This window comes from Marmota marmota, unplaced genomic scaffold (genome assembly GCF_001458135.2).
Source record: "Marmota marmota marmota unplaced genomic scaffold, marMar, whole genome shotgun sequence".
NCBI lineage: Eukaryota > Metazoa > Chordata > Mammalia > Rodentia > Sciuridae > Marmota > Marmota marmota.
The window spans coordinates 2,129,797-2,152,657 of NW_025999983.1; the positions used below are offsets into that span (position 1 = coordinate 2,129,797).

The 22,861-nt window shown below is 39.5% G+C and overlaps 1 protein-coding gene across 1 annotated transcript in view; it reads right to left on the reverse strand.

Moving 5' to 3' along the window:
* Window positions 1-22,861, reverse strand: part of Cep43 (centrosomal protein 43) — a 39,712-nt gene that overhangs the window by 16,617 nt on the left and 234 nt on the right. The window contains exons 2-9 of the mRNA XM_015498674.2: window positions 22,525-22,852; window positions 19,078-19,132; window positions 18,505-18,593; window positions 17,958-18,095; window positions 12,951-13,031; window positions 10,168-10,227; window positions 3,029-3,255; window positions 361-473 (exon numbers count right to left, since the gene is read on the reverse strand). Coding sequence (XP_015354160.1) covers window positions 361-473; window positions 3,029-3,255; window positions 10,168-10,227; window positions 12,951-13,031; window positions 17,958-18,095; window positions 18,505-18,593; window positions 19,078-19,132; window positions 22,525-22,852 — 1,091 coding nt within the window. The remainder of the gene's footprint in view (window positions 1-360; window positions 474-3,028; window positions 3,256-10,167; window positions 10,228-12,950; window positions 13,032-17,957; window positions 18,096-18,504; window positions 18,594-19,077; window positions 19,133-22,524; window positions 22,853-22,861) is intronic.

Consider the following 22,861-nt stretch of genomic DNA (forward strand, 5'->3'; position numbering starts at 1 on the left):
AAAAATCATCAACTCAAACCATCATACGTTGGAGGCAGTCTGTGTGCATATACATACACTATATACACATAAACATTTTATATATATAATGTGCAGATACACATTATATATAAAAAAGTGACATTTCAGCTAAAAAGCCATCTTCCTAAAAGTATTCTGATGGCAGAGAAAAAGCAAAGTATGAATGAGACAGAATGTGATTACATCAAAAAAGAAATGAAAAAATATCAACAGGAAATGGTGAAGTGATAAAATTATGGGCTATATTTATGATGATCCTAAAAAAATTAACAATCATATACTACCTAATGAGAGAAAGAAACACCCAGCGTAGGCAAGCCCCCATCCTTAGGCACTTACTTTCAGAGTCTTTCAACGAGGGGGCTCCTGCCAGGGAACTGAGTCCGCTCCTTAAGGGGGGCGCATCTGAGAGTGAAGCCAGGCTTCCCGCTGGCTTCCTAGGTTCACTTCTCCTAACAGGAAGCAAGTGACAGTGAAACAGTAATCTTAGGTCCTGACACTAACACTTTTATTTTGCCCCTAGAATAAAAGCAACTTGTAAAAATTGGATATGCACACAGTGGTTGGAAATAAAGCACACACGCTTTATAACTTCAAAATCATAAAGTAGCAGGGCACAGTGGCACACCCCTGTAAATCCCAGCAGTTCGGGAGGCTGAAGCAGGAGGATCGCGAGTTCAAAGCCAGCCTCAGCAAAAGCGAGGCACTAATCAACTCAGTGAGAACCCTGTCTCTAATAAAATACAAAATAGGGCTGGGGATGTGGCTCTGTGGTCTAGTGCCCCTGAGTTCAATCCCCTGTACCAAAAAAAAAAGAAAAGAAATAAAATAAAATAAATTACACCTACAAGGCAATACAGACTACAGATCTATCACAAATCCACACAGCAAGCTTGTCAGTAAATAGTCAGCCCAGGACTGGGTTGTGGCTCCGTGGTAGAGCACTTGTCTAGCACACGAGAGGCACTGAGTTCGATCCTCAGCACCACATAAAAATAAATAAAATTAAGATATTATGTCCATCTACAACTAAAATAATATTTTAAAAAGAAAAAGCCAGCACAACTCTCTTCAGAACTGTTTAATATCTTACAATCGACACTGACTTGTTTGGCACCTTCACTGTCTGTGTCATGTGTTTCAGAAGCCCTTGTCCATCAGCCATAAACGCACCAAGGGACAGTATAGGAGTAAACTAGTAAGTACTACTACTCAGATGTACGTATTGCTGGAAAGCCGCACACCCCTTCCAAATCACAAGCACCCATCTGGGGGATGCCCAACACGCTGCACACACCCACACACTCCATGGTCTGATCTTCTTACATTCCTGTCTGATTTCACACCTTCTCCCTCCGTCTCCATCCTTACTCAACTCAGACGAGAATGTACACGGCACCACATCCACCTCTGTACCAAAGAGCAGACCCGCGCTCTGCTCTTCTGGCAAAGACTGTTGCCCTGGGGCAGGATTCCACCACTGGACAGCGTTCCAGGAATCCTCCCCTCATCCTCCTCCATTTTAAATCCAGACCCTTCTCAGAGGCACCCACATGGGCTGTTACTTCTTAGAATATAACCTGCCCTCTAGCCACCACCTCAATCCTCGGCACCCTTTACAACTCATCATGTTGACCTTTTACAATCGTTTCCTCTTGAGCCCATGCTAATCCTTTAATCTGCAGCCACGCCACTCCAATAAAATCACCCATCAAGGTCATGGCTGACCTCAACGTGGCTAACTCCAGTGGCTGACTTTAGCAGTGTTCATGGGAATGCTCCCTACTGCTTCCTCCTGGAAAGACACCCTGTCTTTCTCTTTCCACCATCTGCATATTTCTTGATCACCTGGGTAACCTTGTCATTCTGCTGGTCTCCAACCTCTCAGTTCAACATTACCTACAAACTGAATGGCTCCCTCATTCACATCTCCAGCCTGGGCCATGCCCGTAACACAGACGCACAGGCCCAGCAGTGAATGCACGTCCAGCAGCCAGCTTCAAGGCCTTGTGGCAGCTCTAGCTCCTACGCCACCGCCATGCCACGCACAGTGCCCTTCCCACTCTTCACCTGGGGAGATGGCTTTCAACTTCATAGTGATCCAAGCCAAGAGCCCTGGCACCACTGTGGATACTAACTTGGCCTCTGGCATTTAGCAGCAAGTCGTTTGGAATCTAACTTCAAAGTACTTCCCCAAACAGCCATTTGTCATCCCTTTCACCATGACCCACAGTAAAGAACCACACAGCCCCTACCTGGGCATCCTGTGTCCACCCAGGTCAGTAGCCAGACACCTTCTAGTCTCAGAGGAAAGACACTCAATGGTTAGTCCAGACCCACTTCTGTGGGTCCATCTCATACAAAGTCCACGCTCTTTCCCTTTCTGTCCACATCTCTGCGTATGCCATCTCCTCTCCTCAGAGTTCTGCAAGCCCAGATTCTGCCTGGCGGACTCCCTTGCCTCTTCTGGCTCTTTGCTCAGCTGGCGCCCTCTAAGGGAGGTGCCCACGTGAGGCCTTCTCTGATGTGATGCTGAAATCCAGATGATCTCCAGCCCCTTCACCTCTCTCTCTCTCTCTCTCTCTCATACACACACACACACAGGCACAATTTCCCCATCATCTGGCAGACACTGATGTAATTCTTCCTGATTTTCTAACTCCAGCCAGAAGATGAGCTTCCTGAGGGCAGTTTTGCTTTTTCTAGCATTGCTACGCCTGACCTGGAACATGGCAGGCACTTAATACATAGTTAGCTATGAAATAAGTCATACCTGGTTTCTTTATAAATCAGGGATTATTTTACAAAATAACAAGTTTAATGATATAAGATCATATTTATGGATTTGATAACTATAGAACCCTTAAATTATTAGTTTTTACATTTGATCTTAGTCAAAGGGCTGAAAAGTGGTAGTTTTTAAAAAAATACAGTATGTAAGCACTGATAAATTACATCTTTAAAACTTTAGTCTGAGAACAGTAGAATCCAAAAACATTCTACTCACCAACCGTAAGTTTTATCTGGTTTAGGAATGGGATCATCAAAGAAAGAGTCTCCTTCCAAATCATCTTCATCTGGACAAAGACCAGCTGTGTCTTTGACCTCTGAAGTGGCATTGCTTAAGAAAGATCCAATTTTGCTGTCATGGGCCACTGAGTGCAGACTGCTTTTGCTCTTTGCCTCTGACAAGGAGATGCTTGTGTCATTCTGGTTGGCCTCATTGCTGGCCTTCTAGAAAGAGGGAGAGAGAAAAGACTTCTTTGGTGAGAAGACCTTAAATATTTTAAATAAAGAAGTCAGATGAACATAAGCAAATCTGCGGGAGGGGGAGGCTTGCAGTAGCATGAACTGCAGTGTGATGCCATGAATTATCCGTTACTCCCCAGGCTTCCTACTATGGCCAACTACTGACAGGTAAAAATGCTAAAGAAATACGTGTATACCATTCCTTTCTCCTTCCGTAAATGCAAATATCTTTACTATGCCTATCCTACTTGTAAACGTATTTCTCATTTATTAACATATCCATTTCCTCTCACATGTCCTAAAAAAAACTCTTAATACAGTTTCAACTTGCAGATGATAGAAAGAGAAAAGGAAGATTATGTCACAGAAGTGAACCACACATTAAAGTATTATCAGAAACAAAACAGCAGTTTTCCATCCAGTGCCAAGCACCAAAGACGCTGAGGTGAGAACGCTGTCTTCACTCACTCCTGCTTCCACGGGGAACAGACTATCCGCGACAACTGCCTTAGCGCAGCATTCCAGAGTCACTCACTAGTCTGCACCTTCCAGGAGGCCCAAGGATGGGGACATTCATCTTGCTGCCTATCTTAAACCAAGGTGAGAAGTTCTAAGGTATTTTTACCACGCCCTACTTGCACACAGCAAGGTCAGCACAAAGAACCACATGGCTTTCTTCTTCACAGTTATTTCACAGCCTAATTTTATTCTTTCCATGATCACATTTGTGTTTAGACATGTCCATATTAACAACAACGACAAAACAATGCCAGCAATAATAACAGCAGCTAACAATTATGGAAAGCACTCAGACGTTTCACATGTGACGCCTCATTTAATCTTCGAAGCTATGGTGTGGGTCGACTGTCTACTACCTCTGCGACTGTCTACTACCTCTGTGGATATAAGAAAGGAAACACAGATATTTATGAAACTTGTCAAGGTCCCCCAGGTAGGTGAGAGGTGAAGTCACATCAGAGTCAAAGTCTCATTCCAGAAGTTAGCTCTTAATACTTACCTTAACCTATTAGATTGAATTTGTGAGGATGTGTTTAATGTGTTTAAAATGGCAATTTCCAAATATACAAGATCCCTGTGATACTCTAAAAAAAGCATTCACCCAAACAAAGAATCTGGAATGCTGCCTACACTGAACTACTAACTGTACAATCTCAGTATTTTCTAGGCCTGTGTTTCCTCAAGAATTAAAACTTGGTTAGCATTTTTAAAATAAAGTATAAATGGGAATTGAGACAGAAGGGATGGATAACATGGCAAGCGACAAGCACAGCCCGTGCCAAGGCAGGGAGTGAGTGTGGGTCAGACACTATGCACGAGGTGCTCTAGAGGGACACTGAGCCTCCTCTACCCAGGCAGCATGCGTCATGCCTGCCTAAAGATGGGTCCACATATATATACTGGTTAGAGGCCCTAATTAGTTGATGGGGGAAAGATATATGCTATGTAAATTTTAGGGCCTTGTAAAGGAGCTATATATTCCATTTAATAAGGATAAATTAATTACTAAAAGATAAATATCAAGTTGCCATCCTTTCAGACAATGTAGGATATTTTCAAAGAGGCAGAAACTTTAAAAAATATTCTAGCAACTTTTTGAAGTTTTCCTGGTATTACCAAATATAAACAGGTTATCATGGCACTTGTATATTTAATTAGATTCATGACAGTTGTATCTCTCATTTATAAATGTTATAATAACTGACTTATATCTTTGCAAATGCATTAGAAATAAATACCCTGAGACTTTGTGATATTTACAATTAGAGACAGAGTGATTTTCTCCTTCAAGACACTCCTGAGAAAGTTCAAAGGATAACTGGCATGATGTAAATTGAAATGCAAATACAAAGCAACAGCATAAGAAATACCAACTATTCCAATGAGGTCTCTCTTCCCTATGAATTCACTTTATCAACATAATTTAAGTCCATATAATGAACTAAGCTTAGTAACTACTATGTACCGTGATGATTATTTTTTTTACTGGTGTTAGCAATACTCCTGCTATGAACAGAAGGACCAACTTTAGGAAGACAAGTTTCATAGAGAAGGACATTAGGACACCATGCTACAAGAAATTTCTTTTTCTTTCTTTCTTTTTTGCTACTGGGGATTGATCTCAGAGGTGCTTTACCATTGAGCCATGTCCCTGGTCCAGTTTCAACAGTTCCAAATTTAATTTTTTTTTTTTTTTTTTTTTTTACTTTGAGATGGGGTCTAAGTTGCTTAAGATCTTGCTAAGTTGCTGAGGCTGGCCTTGAACTTGCAATCCTTTTGCCTCAGCCTCCTTAATTGCTGGGATTACAAGTGTACACCACTGTCTGGCTACAACACATTTTTAAAAGGAATTATTCTGTTCTAAACACATAGCTCTATTTTCTGTGAAGCAAAAACAAACTTGAAAAGCAATCTGCTCCGGAACTGCTCTCCAAATCAATTTCTAAACAACATGGGAATGGGTTGTTACTTTACAATGATGGTTGTTTTTTTTTTTTTTTTTTAAACAAAAGGCCATTACTCAACTAGGTAATTAAGGAATTCACTAAACTTAATTCCAAATAATTTTTAGTATTAAAAAAATCCACACTAATAGAAGATTTGTCATCAAAACATTTCACACATATTAAAACAAAAGCACTATAAACATTTTAGAGCAGTTTCAACAGAGGAAATACAAATACATGCAGGTATCTGCTAGAATTTATTTCGGCTACCTTTGTCTTACTGGGTTTCTAAGTAGCTACGGTTAAGCATATTGTTAAAAACAAGAAGTGTGACTTTATGCCTTAGAATTCATCCCTGGGACCCCAGATAGAATTGTGTCCCCCAAGAGATTTATTAAAGTCCTAACTCCTAGTACTTCTAGTAGTGACCTTAGCCTATGTAATTAGTTACGATGCGGCCCTGGTGGAGGAGGGTAGCGCTAATCGAGTATGGCTGGCATTCTTACAAGGTTAGAAGAGGGTTGGAGGTGTAGCTCAGAGATATGGAACATGTTTAACATGCCCAAGGCCCTGGGTTCAAATCCCCAGCACCACTAAGAAACAGATCTAGGACTACCATGTGAAGATGGAGGCAGAGCCTGGTGTGATCAATCTACAAGCCAAGGTACACCTAGGATTATCAGCCGCCCCAGAAGCCAAGAGGGAATAAGGCCTGCTGGCATCTCAATTTCAAGTTTCTGGACTTCAGACTGTGAAACAATAGATTCCCATTCTTTCAAGCCTCTCAACTCACACTTTGTTAGAGCAGCCCTAGGAAATGCATAGTTATTACAGAAACTACTTACGTTTGTCTTTTCCTATGTGAGGGACTACGACATGGCATTAAATTTACTACAACAGCCATTAAATTTCCTTGGATAGAGCTCAAGATGCCAAAGCTTTATGGAAAATTTAAATTGTAAGAAAATTCTAGTACATATTTTTCAAATACTTGATAATCAAAAATTCCATCATTAAGATTAATAAGAAAATCAGCAAATTTCACAGTGAAAAACATTACTATTTTCCAGTAGCCAAAAACTGAACTACCACTTGAATGGCTTAAGAACCTAGAAAAAAGATTTTTTTTTCTCTCAAAGTAATGGCTTAATCTACACTGTTCATAGTAGGAGAAACATCAAGTCAAAGAAGTTTATTAGTTTTGCAATAGTCAAAAGTTCTATGCTATTTTTAATTCTCTTCCATGCCATGCCTCCTCCCCTGCTCACCTCCCTCTCATCCCCTCCTGCCAAAGACTGGCTCTGATTCATGACTCAAAAACCAAGTGTTGAGAGGATTTCACTACCATTGTTGCAGACACATGTATTCAAAAAGTTTAGTTTGCTTACCTAGAAAAACAAAAACAGCAAACTTCTAGAAAGCCAAAACAAATACCTAACCAGTCTCCAAGAACACAGTGCCTCTAGAGAAACCCTACCCCTGCCATCTACAAGCCACCTAATTCCCACAGACACAACAGGACCACGACTCCTAAGTGTCACAGCCTGGAGGACAGCCCTGGGCAGCTGTCCTGCCCCACCCACAGATTTTACGGGTTCAGCTGACAAGCAGTGTCACCAGGTCAAGTCCAAGAAGCTCAAGAGACTGGGATCACAGAGCGGGGCAAGCAGGACTGGAAGGACACTATGCCAGGACCCTTCCCCCATCCACCTATCCAGGAGGGTATGGGGCGTGGGTGAGTTAAGGGGGTCCCAATACCTGGCTTACCCAGAAAACCCTTAGGTGACTGCCAAAGCCCAAAACACACCATAATGAGACCGTGATCACTGCCCTGAATCCACATAGAACTGAACTTATTCTAGAATTTGGAAAATAATAAGAAATGTCACTTTTAAGAATTTAAAGCAAAAATACCTCAAAACACATTAGTTCTAAAACACCTGAGAACCATAAAATGGATGATCTTTCATACTACATTTCATGATAAAAGCACCTGGTCCCAAATATTAATAACAGAAAACATCTAATATCTCACTCAGTTTTCCAACAGTAAAACCAAAGTCAGTAGAACCTACCAAATCTTTCATAATTCTTTACATTTTTTTCCCAAACTAGGACAATATCTGGTAAAACAAAATGGTATAAAGTGAAATAAATCATTACAGGTGATACTCTGGAAGTGTTCATATTTCCAAATTTTTAACTCAGTAAAGAAAAGCGTTCCCAATTAATAATTATCCTCCTTATGTTCCAAATCTTCTATTCAACCTTTGTCTCTGAATAACAAAATAAGACCTTTTAGATCAACCCCAATTAAATTTGTGTACACAGACACACACACACAATTTATTTCTAGTCTAAATATATCCTCCCTGAAAACAGTTGAGGTCTCTGAATGAGCCATTAACACTTGTCCCTTTCTGCATTCAAAAGAAATGAGAAGACATCCATCCACACTCCTGGCTCAGGGCTCCAGAGCTCCCTGGTGAGCAGCCCCAGGCCACCCTGCTTTAGCTCAAGCCCCTACACTGCACACCCTACAAGGCATGCACAGTCCCCACCTGCAGGACAATCAGGTGGGGCTCCTTCCACCACACACAACCTGGTAAATGTCACTCACCTACCATGTAAATGGCTTCCCCTGGCATCTTGGCAGGTATAATCTCACCTCTACATGCAACTTAAGTCTCTGGGTTAAGCTGTTAAGGACACAGGCCCTACTGCATGCATAAGGCAAAACAGAAAGGCAGGGGGAAAAGAGCCACAGGTAATCTGTCGGAGGATGGAGACAGGCAATGCTGGGCATAACAGACTTCTCACACAGGTGATTCAGAAACAATACCAGGGAAGCCGAGGAAAAAGGTGTCAAAGCAACAGAGGAAATACCCTGGGCTTAGGAACACAATAAAACAGAAGGGACCCAACACATGACCTAAACTCTAGGATAGGGCCCCCCGCCGCCACTCCCCAAATCAGGGAGACACATGAGGCCCTGCCCAGAGTACGTGAAGGTGAACCACATTACACAAGCAGACACGATGTCTCTGTGTGCTTCTCTCTTATTCACAATGTCCTAGCTCCTTAGAGACCCATGACACTAATGAAAATATAAAAATACTACAAAAATACGCTTTAACTTTTTTGGGGGAGCGGGGGTGATGTGGGGAGGGTGTTTAGCCACTGAGCCACATCCCTAGTCCCTTTAATTTTCTACCTTGAAACAGGGTCTCACTAAGTTGCTTAGGGCCTTGCTTAGTTGATGAGGCTTGTTTTAAACTTTCAATCCTCCCACCTAAGCCTCACAAGTTGCTGGGATCATAGGTGTGTGACACTGTATCCAGCAACATGCTTTAACTTCCTAAAAGTTAAAATAAATAAATAAATAAACACCTGATTTGAAAGAATGTAAAAACACAGTTTATAATCTTAATTATTAATTATCTTTAAGGTAGTTTCACCTCTCTAGTTAGACTGTGAAATCCTCAGTGAAGACTGTGTTCAGTATGTCTTGCCCATGGAATTAGCAAAATGACTGTCACTATGCAGATGTTCCAGAAACACATACTGGCTAATAGAACACCTTCTCATTTAATAATGTAGAACAATGTGAATAAAGAGAATACAACAGAATTTACCTTTGAAACCTTTGGAACTAAAGCTAGTGTACAAAAGAAATACAATACTTTTAAGGCTTTAATTTTGGAAGTTTTCAAATTAGTGAAAAAAATATATATATAAACCAAGATTCAATATAGGTTTAATAACCTCAGAGACTGAAAATTAAATTATTTTGTCTTACTTTAAATATATGTAAAAACTGTATTAATAATGTTTCTAAGATCTCTAACAGTTAAATTTTATATGCAGCTAAGCTACTGGCTCAGTCAATTTTTGTGACCTTTAGGGGAGGAAGAAAAAGCAGCCACAGCCCTGACCACTGTGCAGGATGGGCCCCTCCAGTCTGCTGTGAGGAGGGGCCTGAGCAAAGGTCAACAGGTGGACAAGGCCTAGAACACGGCAGAACATAAGTAAAAACGTCCTGAAGGAAACGAAGCATGGCCTTTAATTTATTCATTGAAACTTAGCCAAAAAGCAATTTGATATTCTATTTTCCTCAGACAAAAATCATAGTGTTAATAGGCACACGATCATGCACTCCACTTTTTTTACTGCCACAAAACACATTTCAAATTAAAACTCAAAGTATAACTTTAGAATGTAACAATATGATTTTTCACCCGGACAAAACAGACAAATTACTGTTTGTTTTACACCAGACTACTTCCTCATATTCTGATTACAGGTAATATGGCAGTGACCTTACAAAAGGAAACCTAAAACCCAGGCCAAGAGGAGGCCCCGTAAGGCCCCAAGAGTCCAAGGGTATGTTTTGGCACAGGCTGCTTTTCTCCTTTGCCCTCATGCATGTTACCTTGTCACCAGACTTCTGCCCGCTTGTCTTCTTCTTACCTTGTCCTTTATACCTTGGTATCTGAGCATGAGAATAAAATGACATTTTACCACATAATATCAATCTTTAAAAATAAACTAACTCATTACCAAACTAATAAAGGTTCCAATTAAAAAATTTCTTAAAAATGGAAAATCTAGTATGTTCCTTTTCAAAGCCTGCAGTTCTTAGTTTTTCTTAACAACTCATATTTACTTACTAATTCCAGCAGGTATCTGGTCAAGTGTAGGCACTCATCACCATCTGTCCATCCTCAGGTGGAGGATGCTTCTTTAAACACTAGCCTTAGTAGTATTCTAAGGAGGCCTGGCTTCAGCTCCTAAGCAGCTCTGTAGAATACTTGTCCTGACCTTACCCAACCATCCTAGGAGCATTCGAAGCTCCTAAAGAGTTCCTAAAGGCTGGTGGGACCCTCTCATGGCCACAACATCCCTGCGTAGGCTCTCAAGGCTCATGAGAACCATGGGAGGCAGCCGGCAACAAGAGGGTAGAAGTACTAGAACCCCAAATCCAGACCCTTAGAACTAGAGGCAATTGCATGTTAAGAGACAAAATAAGGATTCGTTTTTAAAAAAGATCTCACCCTAGAGTGGCCAGCAACCACCTAGAGTTATTTCTGAAGGCGCCATTGCAACCCGAGCTTATGGTGCCAACTATGACATGGTGATCACACTGAACAGAAATGAGTGGCAGAAGCGTGGTGCTTCCGCCTGAGGATAGGCATTGTCCTCTGAATCGGCAATGAACGTAAGAGTTTTGGGCAACATTTAACAACCTAAAACACTGAGGATTCTCATAATTCTCCAAAGTTAAAAATTCTTTAAGAATGAGTATGTAAACAGACTTTAATATTTTAACCCAAAGATATACTTTACGTAGGTTCACATTGTTAATTTGTCTTAATAACTTGATAAAAAGAGAACTTTCAAATAGCTCAATGCTGCTGGTAACTATTTTGAAATAAATACTAGTTAATTTTAATCTCTAATGCCAGATATTTTTGTGGAAAATAAGTCTTTCTTCCACAAGCTCTTTTATCAGCAATTAATTTTTTAACATTTACTCATGACCTATTCTGTTGTCAGGATTATAGCACCCACAAGCATGAGGGAAAACAACTTTTTAAAAAATTCGCTTTAAAAAACGCTAACTAGGAATCTCAGAAGAAAAACTATGAACAATATGATAATCTTTTTTCTCAGTCAAAAATAAAGCACGGCGTTTCTCTGGGCTTCTAACCTTCAGCAGCATCAATGCCAACAGCAGCAGTCACTGGGCAGCGTTCTCATCTGGCAATTGAGTCACTGCCCTCTGGAGACTCACCTGATTTTTTAATTTTTTAAAATTTTTTATTGCTACCAGGGATTGAACCCCGAAACCCTTGACCACTGAACCATATCCCCAGCCCCATTTTATATTTTACTTAGAGACAGGGTCTCACTGACTTGCTTAGAACCTTGTTTTTGCCAAGACTGGCTTTAAACTTGAGATCCTCCTGCCTCAGTCTCCTGAGCTGCTCAGATCACAGACATGTGCCACCATGCCCAGCTTACTCCCCTGATTTAAAATATCACCTCTTACGTAAAAGTCACCGTACCACCCTGAACTCACAGCTTCATCTTTGAATGTACTCCACAGCATAACTCTATTTCTATGGAGTAGAAATAAAGGAAAAATCATAGAATACAAATGTAACCTGTGATGGACTGCATGTTTATGTCCCCCCAAATTCATATGCTGAAATTCCAATCCCTTGGATAATAGTATCAGGAAGGGGAACCTTTGGGAAGCTATTAGGGCCAGAGGGTTGAACCCTCATGAATGGGATTAATCCCCTTATAAATAAGAGAGGCTCCAGAGAGCTCCCTTATCCCTTCCACCATGTGAGGACATATAGTAGGTCCCAATTAAAAACCAGGAGGTAAGCCCTCAACAGACACCAAGTCTGCACGCCTTTAACCTGGACTTCCAGCCCCAGAACTGGGATAAACAAACATCTGTTCTTTATTAACCTCCCCTCCTGGGATGTTTTATCACAGCAGTCTGACTAGACTAAACCATGACCCAAGCCCATTCTTAAATAAGACCAGCTACGCTCCAGTCAGTCACCAACTTTCCTAACAATCATATATTTGTTCCTCTATTGCTATATGTATATTCTTGATCTTAAATTCAAGCATTCAACTCAATTTTTTGCTCCTTTAAACCATATCCCCCAAATCAGGTCTTTTCTTTAATAGTACACAAGCACAAACGCACATGCACACACACACACACACACACACACAAAGCTAACCATAGTACGTATATTTTCCTATAAATTTTATTAAAATAGCTCATTAATATAAAAAACCATCATGATTTACAATTTCTAAATCTGACCACCCATTTAACAGTATATAATATTCAACACAACAATTATATTCTGGAAACTAATATTCTCAAACTAGGAATTTATAAATGAAAAGTAAACAAATCTCCTTGGTAATGGAAGAAAATATTCAAAGATCCAAATGAGTTCAAATATTCTACAACTCTGATGTTTAAGGGCATATTTTTTCCTACAAAATTCAACAAAAGGAATAGAAATTTTGAAACACATACTTAACCAAAAAGAAAAAGGCACCTTGAACAAATCAGAGCCCTTGTTACAAAAGAACAAGAAAACCTAGAACACACAAGAGTAGAGGGAAGAGCCCTCGGAGTCTCAGTGCGGATGTTACTTTGATACCCAGCTAACTCACCTTACTGGGGGTTCCATGTGCACTGGTTCTTCCTTCTGGTGACTTTGGTGGAGAATGTATATCAGACAGATCCAGTGCACCCTAAAAATCACAATTTAAAACACATTTAAAAATAAAACAAGAATATACAAATTATCTTTCAAAGGAATCTTAGCATTTAAAAACAATGTACAAAATTGGCATTTTACTTCTTGCCTCATTCACATAACTTTTCTTATCAGATTTCCTCTAATTTTACCAAAAAAAAAAAAAAAATGCATCCACATTCTAATTACCTATAAAATATTTCAGTCACCTTGAAGGCCACCTAGTTTGCACTGCAATATGCCCCTAATCTATCTTTTCAACACTGACTTTCTCTCTTCCCTTCTCTGCTAATATTATTCTGTGATTCTCAAAGGTCTACTTTTTCTACCCTCCTTCATTATATGTCAAGAAAAAAAATACCAAATAGCAACTCTCACAAAAACCATCAGCTTCTACAAACAGTAGTACTCTATTTCTCTTTTATGCCCCTTTATTATTTTTCCATTTTAAAGCAGCTATTCTAGTATGGCTTATATGTGCAATAGTTACATATGTCTCTCAGCACAAGGTTTTAATCATAAATGCAAAGGAGAGTTTTTAAAAATATTTCCTGAATAAGAATCACTTCCAAAAATTCACCTGTTATTATTACCATAAGCTCTATGACACTGTATTAAATACTGGCTATTTTGTTTTAGAAATTCTTTAACAACTACAATTTTTTAAATATGAAAATGTGCTACACATCATGGCTTCTTCCCAAGCCCATTCTATAATGGCAGCATCTTCTCCCAGGTTAGGAACTATAGCTCATCTCTGAGCTCTTCCTTTCTCACATGGCCTTCTATGACTCTGCCCCTTGCCAGAATACTAATTTACCAAATCTTGCTGATTCTTCTTTAAAGGGTAATCTTTCTCTCATTTCTATTCTGCTTCCATTCTTTGTCTAGATTCGCCTTCCTACAGGTTTTACTTCTAATTTTCTCTAACCTTTACAAATTTGTCTTTCATGTAGCACTCAAAGACTTCAAAGACTTTCCACTGACCATGAGCAAACAACAGCTAATCACCATGTCTTTGTTCCTACCAGGTGCATGAAAAGAAAACCCTTGTCCTCAACAGACTTGTGATCTAGTAGTATGACAAAGATAAATATATGTGACTGTAACAATCAGCAGAATAAATTCTAAATTCGACATCAGTTACCAGTAGTGAGAGAACAACAAGAGGAGGAAACACCACAGTCAGCCAGCTGTGGATAGTACCACAAGGATAACATTGCAGGCTGAGTGATGGGACAGATGTATCATTTCAGGCAGATAACAGGATAAGACAATAAGAGCAGGCAAAAAGACATAAGCTGCTTTCAAGTAATTAAATTCAGTCTAGATTGAATGTAAGTTGAATATTCCTATCTGAAAACACAGAAAGTTTCAGACTTCAGATTTTTAGAACAGGTGATCCAGCACAGCTATACAAACATACTCAAGAGATCTGAAACACATTCCAGAAATGAGATACTCAACTTCCACAAGGTTTCACACTTCAAAAAACAAAACAACAACAAAAAAAACCTACACAAACAGAATCCTGCAGTATCACTCCGGAGCTGAGATTAAGGACAAAGAATCTAGAGATTCAAATTACCATTATGATAGTCATAGCAATTTTTAAAGAAAGAACACATGAAGAATTGAATTTTAAAAATAATTCAGCAACAGTGAAGACTGTAAAGGTGAGAACCCTGAGGAACGGAGATGAAGATGGATGATGAAGGTGCTAAAGGAAAGGATAATGATCCAGGATGAGCTCAGAAACAAGAGAGTGCTTCTGATGAACTACAGCCGGGAGACACTAATAGTCAACCACAATGAAGTATGCAGAACAGAGCAACTCAATTCTTAAGGTAGTTTTAAAATAAAGTTTTGGCAAAAAGCCCTAATAACTGAGCTCAACAAGTTAATCCATAGCTAGTTTCTATTATCAAAAGTCAAAGGACAATAAAACCTGTAATTTTTTATTCTGTTCTGACATCAGGCTTTCTTTCAAAGTAATAAAGTAAAATACTAATAAATGATGGAAAAGCTAAAAAAGACTAAATACCCAAATATTAAGAGGGGAAAAAAACAGCAAAAAGTGGGGATAAAATGTCCAACTTAATTGTTTTGCAATCTAGAGAGCAAAACAATTCTATTTTGAAGAACAAGTTCCATGCTTAGTCTATCTGAAAGAATCGGATGTGAGTCAGGACAAACTGACAGGGCAGGCTGCAGTTCTACCCACCAGAACACGGTACTGAAGAACACACTGATTCATTTTACTCTCAAATCTCATCAACCACAAAGCAAAGGCTTTACCAGGTCTCAACTTGGTGCAAACATATGTCTAGCAGAGAAGAGCTTACAGCAATTAACTTTTCCTTAACTGCCAGCTGCCACATCTAGAGCATGCAGGCAAGAGTGAATTCCTCCTAACAAAGTGACCACATCCAGGGCTACCTGAGGAGCACTCCTGGGGTGGAGCCTGGAGTTCCAGAGCCCAGGAAAGAATGCAAGAACACCTGGAACTGAGGTTGGTTTGTGGGGATAGGAAGGCTGTTCTTGTCTTGTTTTTCTTTTTTAGAAGTCAGCTTTTTCACAGAACTTAAATGCACTAGTGGTTTATCCAGATTGTTATATGTAGTGAAGAGCTGGAAATTCCAAGCTGAAGCCAGGGGAGAGGATTGGGCAATGGCTAAGGGAGTCATCCACACAGTATCTATACAAAACTAAGAAACAGTGATAACAAAGGCCAGGGTTTACCCACTCACACCTCCATGCCAACACTGCTCTGAGAGCTTCCGTTATCGACTTCTAAACTAAAGCAGCTCACACAACCAAAATGTGGCAGGCTGGGGTTCCAACCCAACAGTCTGGCTCTAGAGTCCAGCTGTTACCTAGGGTATGAAGAGAGAGGACCAGAGAGAAAAACATGCAACTACCACTGCAATCAGGACAGAGAGTAACAGAGAAAGAAAACAAAAGGGCGGGTGGAGAAAGAAAAGACCTCGGGATCACAGAAGTTGAGAGGAGTGCAAAAAAGAGATGCTGCCACCAACTGTAGACCAGAGGTCCAGGAGACTGTTGAGCCATTTTTCATACCCTAATACATAACAATGTCCATCATATAAGAAGACAACAAAATCCTATTGACTTACTGAGGAATAAGTGAATGAAGGTGCAATACACAGGCTACGACGGCTCAGAGGCCGTCGGTCCCGGGTCCTGGATCTAGCCAGCTCCCCAACCGCCTTGCTGCACTCTTCTGCCTTCTGAAGTGCCCTTATTAAACTTGGTCCCCCAACCAATATCTTACTCACATTGCTTAGCAAAATTTTGGCATGAAACAATCACTTCACCCTTTGAATTAAAATAATTATTCACAAACATTTGTTAAAAAAAATCATGTATAATCTTCCTCTCTAATCTTGAACTGTTACTTAAACATTAATTCTGGAAGCATTTTTTTATCCTGAATACCTCTGAGCTCTTCAAGCACACAAAATCTTCTTCTATTATCCATGGAATATATTTACCATGCCTGAAATTCAATTAGTACTAAAGCAAGCTTTACTGATTTTCAAAGTTCCCAGTTGAAAACATACACTTAGACTCCCCAAATGGAATACATACACAGGCCCATTTCCATCCACATTCTAGAAATTTCTATGACTGAAAAAGCATACTCAGCCACAAATCTGGAATAGTCACACATGTATCTACATCTTTAAGACAGTATCTTCATGTAAAACTAATGTGTGTATTATGGTTTAGATATAAGGTGTCCCCTAAAAGCTCATGTGAGACAATGCAAGAAGGTTCAGAAGTGAAATGATTGGATTATGAGAGTTGTAACCTAACTGATGGATTAATCCACTGACAGGGATTAACTGGGTCTAACTATAGGCAAGAGAGTGTTGCTAGAGATAGGTCACCAGGGGAACGCCTTTGGGGTTCATGTTTTGTCCCTGGTGAGCAAAGCTCTCTGCTTCATGGTCACCATGTGCTGAAGCGCTTTCCTCCTCCATGCCCCTCTGCTATGATGTTCTGCCTCACCTCAAGCCCAGAGCTATGAAGTCAGCTGACCACGGACTGAACCTCTGAAATCATGAGCCAAAATAACTTTTCCTCCTCTAAGTTGTTCTTGTCAGGTCTTTTGGTCACAGCAACAAAAAACTGACTGAAATAGTATTTAAATATAAGTCAGACCTGCTCAGGAGTAGTTCTGAAAAGAAAGGTTAAGAATAAGAAGATCACTGCTAATCAACAAATTTGAAAACGTTTTGAAACTAAGCAAAATCAACAGCTCAGTTTTAAACATAATCTAAAAAAACCTTTAAATTAAAAAAAAAATTGTCTATACATCATCTCTTCCAAATTTAACTAAAATAAAAACTAAAAACTAGCTGAATATTTCCTATGTCAAGTATCATTCTTACATTTTATATGTGTTAACTCATGAGTCTTACAACACCCACAAGATGTAGATCCTATTATCCAAATTTTATAAATGAGGCAATGGAGAGATTAAGTAACATGTTAAAGTTTGAGAGCTAGGCAATGAGGAACTATCATTTTTTTTCAGACAGTTTGGCTCCTCAATTCAACACTCTGAAGATCAATAACTAAAACAATATACAAAAGTGTCAAAATCAGGGCTGGAGTTGTGGCTCAGCGCTGGAGCACTTGCCTAGCAAGTTCAAAGCCCTGGGTTTGATCCTCAGCACCACATAAAATTAAATAAATAAAATAAAGGTATTGTGTCCAACTAAAAAATAAGTGATCAGAATATTCCAATTTTCTTTAAAATATATATTTATTCTCACTGCATTTCATTATCTTTAAGCAAATCTTTTCATGTTAACCTTGACTCACTGCATATATCTACTCTACTGGTCAAATTAGACAAAAACGAAAACAAATCATGAAGGATCACACTTACTTCCCCACCGGAGGGCCCTTTCTCCTTCTGTTGGCAGCGTCTGATCACTTCTAGTAATAAGGGTCCTCCCACAGTGCCTTCCGCTTCAATGATACCTAAATCACGGGCTAAATTCTCTCGACCTTCTAGACCTTGAAACTGGAAAAGAAGAAGACACATGTGCCCAAAAAAATACCAAAAGTACATCCAGAGATCACAGAAAGTATCTCCAAACTCAAACAAGCTATCTTTCTAGTGAATGTCTACTTTTAAAATTTTACTTTTTTTTTTTTTTTAAAATGCCACAGCATAGGATCATGACAAAACTAACTCTAATAATACTCAACTTTATTAGCAAGCTACAAATTACATGAAGCAGCAACACTGGTACCTTTTCTCTGACAGTTCAAATAGCTTTTATAAGAAAAATGAATCATCAATTAAAAAAAATAATCTGTGTGCAAGTAAATATAACTTGTCAAATTTTATAAGCTTCCAGGTTAATAATAACTCATTTGTATCAATGTTTCAGGGACGTGAAAACAGATGTAAAAATCATTGTTCTTACTGTGCTTGTTTCAGGTTGAAAAACAGCCAAGGTAAAGTCAAGGTTAAAAAACTGGAGAAATTCTGCAACAAGACTAGCCACTAAACGACCTGTAAAGATCAAGAAAAAATTGTGTAAGCAAATCCTAAAAAACTTTCAATTTCAATTTCACCAAGCAGCCTTGGTGAAATAAGATAATGAATAGGAGAAAAAGAGGCTTCTAAATTTTTCAAATTATGAATTTCTTCTCTTTAAATAGATAAATAATAAAAAATCTCAATCTTCAATTTTTTCCTTAGGATCACCAGTCTGAAACTATAAAACAATGCAATATTCCACAAAAATATTTCAATGTTGTACTTTTTATATTAAAATTGTGTTTATGTAAAATTTGCTTTAACCAACAACTTTCCACAACCAAACCCACTGAACAATAGCAATGTGACTGTTACACAGCAATATATTTTTAAATGCGCATCTATAAGAAAACATACTTGAAAAAAAGATAAAATTTCTGATTTTTCCCCAAATGGTGACAAGATTTGAAAATTCAGAGGCAGATAAAAATAAACAAGAATGAATGGAAAGTCTTACCATCTTTTGTATTTAAAAACTTTTTCAGGCTTTCATTGACTAAAGGAGTTTTGTTCTGTTAAAAAAAAATGAAATATTTTAAGTGTCATGTTTATCCTAAAAATAACTATGAAATGTACATTAAGTTTAATTTTTGGCAAAGACATAAGTAATATGTTATCATTCATAAAATTAGTTTCTGAAATCCATTTCACAAACAGGACTTGATTTGTACTATTTAATAATGTCTCAAAGTTAAAAAGCCATACATGAAGACCCATGTTTGTTTTAAATTGTTTTATAAATTATTCATTAAACTGCTTTTGAAGTCCAATATCTTCAATACTCCTGTAAAATGCAATTAAATTTAAACAACTATTTATTATTTCAAATGTATGGAGTATGATATTTTATCATCTTAGGTCTCTATTGTTTATAACATATATACTTAAAATTTCCAATTACAAGTAGCCATAGTTCAACTTATCTTTGTAATTATAGATCTGAATAAATATAGGAAAAAATACTCTTTTGCATCAAAGCTGTGATTATTGACAATGAGGCTCAAACAAGGCAGCACAAGAGGGACCTCCTCGAGCTGAGCACGAGTTACAGGTAGATAAGCGCCTCATAAACTGCTGATGGGAATTCAAAATGGCACAATCATTTTGGAAAGCAGTTTGGTGATCATTTTTAAAAAGCTTAAAATATCCCTAGTATGAATGTGATCCACTTATTTCACCCTTATGTATTTCTCAAGAGATATCACAAATTTAAGCAAAGACTTTTACATGAATGTTCACAGCATTTAATTATGATAATCAAAATCCAAAAATCATTTAAATATGTGTATCAACAGGTAAATGGTTAAACAAGTTGTCATGTATCCATTCAATGAATCAATGGAAAGATATCTTGAACCCAAGATTAAATGACATGACTTAATACACACAAAATGAATTTCAAGTGCATTATGCTGAACAAAAGAAGCCAGATCAAAAATAGTACATACTATAGGATCCCATTCATATGGCTCTGAAGACATATTTAGGATGCAGGGGGGACACAAGAAAATTTTGAAGGATTAGAGTTATGTTCACTATCTTGATGGTGGTAATCAGTACATATTTAGCATAAATGTAAAAGTTTACCAAATTACACATTTTATATGCTGAATTCACTGTTGCTCAATTATACCTCAATTAAGTTTTGTTTTGTTTTCAAAAAAGAGGGAAAGATCACGAAGGACCCCGATAGTCTATTTTAGGAAATTTGAAGACTGAGTCAACTAAAACACTCAGGAAAGAATGGAGAGACAAGATCAGATATGTATTATAAACAGTCAATCTAGATCTAGAAGCAATATAGAGGACTCGAGGGGGATTGTGAGGGGCGTCAGCAAAGGGAAGCCTAGATAATAGGAACAGGATAGAGCACTCTGGAAAGGAAATAATGAAGCACAGGCAAAGCAGGCAGCAGAGTACCTCCACACTGACCTTCAGAGACAGACTGGACAGACAGCTGGGTGAGGACTGAGCAGGTAGGCAGAAAGAAAGGCAAGGCCTAAGAAACACATTTCCTGCCTGATTTCCCCAGAAAGATGGGTCTATTAGTTAGTTGAACATACAGGCCTGCAGCTCAGGAGAAACATAGGCGCTGAAAATATGGTGCTCAAGTTACAGGTGTTATTAAGGTCACTAGGAAAAGAATACAGAATGAAAACTGGGGAACAAGGTAACAAGTGCAAGAGTTCAAGTGCAGTACAGAAAAAAAGATCATGCTAAAGATATCTTGGAATAAGAAAAGAGAAAAAACAGAACAGAAAGAGGTCTCAAAGGTCAAGGGAGACTTTTCAAGTAAGAAGGAATTAAGAATGTCAAATGCCACTATGCTCAACCAGACAGGTAAAAAACAAAGTATACTCAAGATATTCTTCTTGACTGTAGCAAGAGACCTTCTTAAGGTATAGTAGTGGTATATTTAAAATGTTAATGACAGAATGTCTGGTACTGTAAGAAATGGTATGTGATATACACATTGTTTCAAAACCTAGATTTCTGGAAGGAAGAAAAAAAAAATAAGACTATGGAAGGCAAAACCCAAAGTAATAATACCTGGATAAGACAGGGCCTTGCCAGGCGTGGTGGTGCATGCCCGTAATCCCAGAGGCTGGGAGGCTGAGAACTTCGAGTTCAAAGCCAGCCTCAGCAACTTAGCGATCAACGAGACCTTGTCTCTAGATAAAATAGAAAAAAACAGAGCTGGGGATGTGGCTCAGTGGTTAAGCACCTATGGGTTCTATCCCAGGTACCTACCCACCCCCCCCCCAAAACACAAAAAACAAAAGACAGTGCCTTTTCTAAAGCAGGAAAGAGAGAGGTAGAGGGAGGTACAGATACATGCTTTTTAGGTAAGCTTTTCCTAAGGTAAGCAGTAGATTGGGGGCAGGAAGAGGAAGACACAAAGGACTCGATGACTTCCATTTTTCCCTGTGAGGGAGAAGACAAGACAATCTGTCTAGAGCAAAGAGAACAGATAAAGCAGAAGGCTTAAATGAAGTTAAAGAGGGGACTGCCAAGTAAAACACAGGTCGGCTGGACCTGATCAGCTCCCAGCTGCGGGTGGTAGCCACCAACCTGTAGCATCACCAATTCATATGGTTAAGTGGCTGTATCTAGAAAGTGAAGTAGTCAGGGTTTCTGAGGGAAGGACCATGGTTCTAGATTAATCAAGAAAAAAGAATCAAGCTGGAGATATAGCTATTTGGTAGAGGGCTTCCCCTGCATGCACAAAGCCCTGGGTTCAATCCCCAGAATCACCAAAAAAAAACAAAAAAAAAAAAAACTAATGCTTCAAAACAAACAAGGCGAGAGCAAACAATAAATGAACAGTTTGATGAAATTAAACAGAAGGTACATAGGTCTAAGCAAGTGGGAAAAGTGCCATCAAGGACAGTGAAAGACTTTGATTATAAAGTGAACCTTGTTGACAAGTTACAGGATATTTAGTTAGGATTTTTTAGGGGATTATTGGTAGAGGGCTAAAAAATAAAAAAAACCCTATAAATTATCGATTGAATAAAAAGATGTGAAAAATACTAGAGGACAAAAAAAATTTGGAAAGTTACATACTACACACCCCCTACCTTGAAGACGCACAATGCATATAAGCTTATTAAGGGTTCTGAACAATCTCAGCTAACTCACTGACAATGAACCATTTCTTCTGGTAACTCCTACAACTTTTTGTTTCGGATTTAGCACTGGCCTAAGTTACTGTGCATACTTTTAGGAATACTCCAAGATTCAGGAAGATACACAAAAGAATACCGTCGGTTCCCCCCAGTCATAGAGAACCTGACGTGTGGCCGTCTGCAGCGGACCGCAGGCTGCAGCAGTCCGTCTCGGAGCGTCCCCAACCGGCCAGAAGCCGGCTGACCCCCGCTAGCTACATCTGCGGGCTGCGTACCTCTACTTTTTCTTGCTCTTCTAGTGCTAAAAACACAGCTGCGCGAAGTTCAGCCTGGAGAAGGAGAAGGGGAGTTACCGGGAGCCGCCGGGCACCTGCGGGCTGCCCATCCTCCGGCCAGCGCGGCGCCCCCTCCCCGACCGGCCCGGCGCCGCAGCGCGGTCCGCTGACCTCGCGCCCCCGACCCTCCGCCGCGGGCCGCCACCCAGCGCCCGCCGACCCCGAGCCGCGGGCGGCCACCTCGCGCGCCGCGCTCCGGCCCGCGCCCTCTTCACCCGCCTCCACAAGATGGCGCGCCCGCCCGGCCGGCCGCCGCCTCCCGGCCACCCTATCGGCG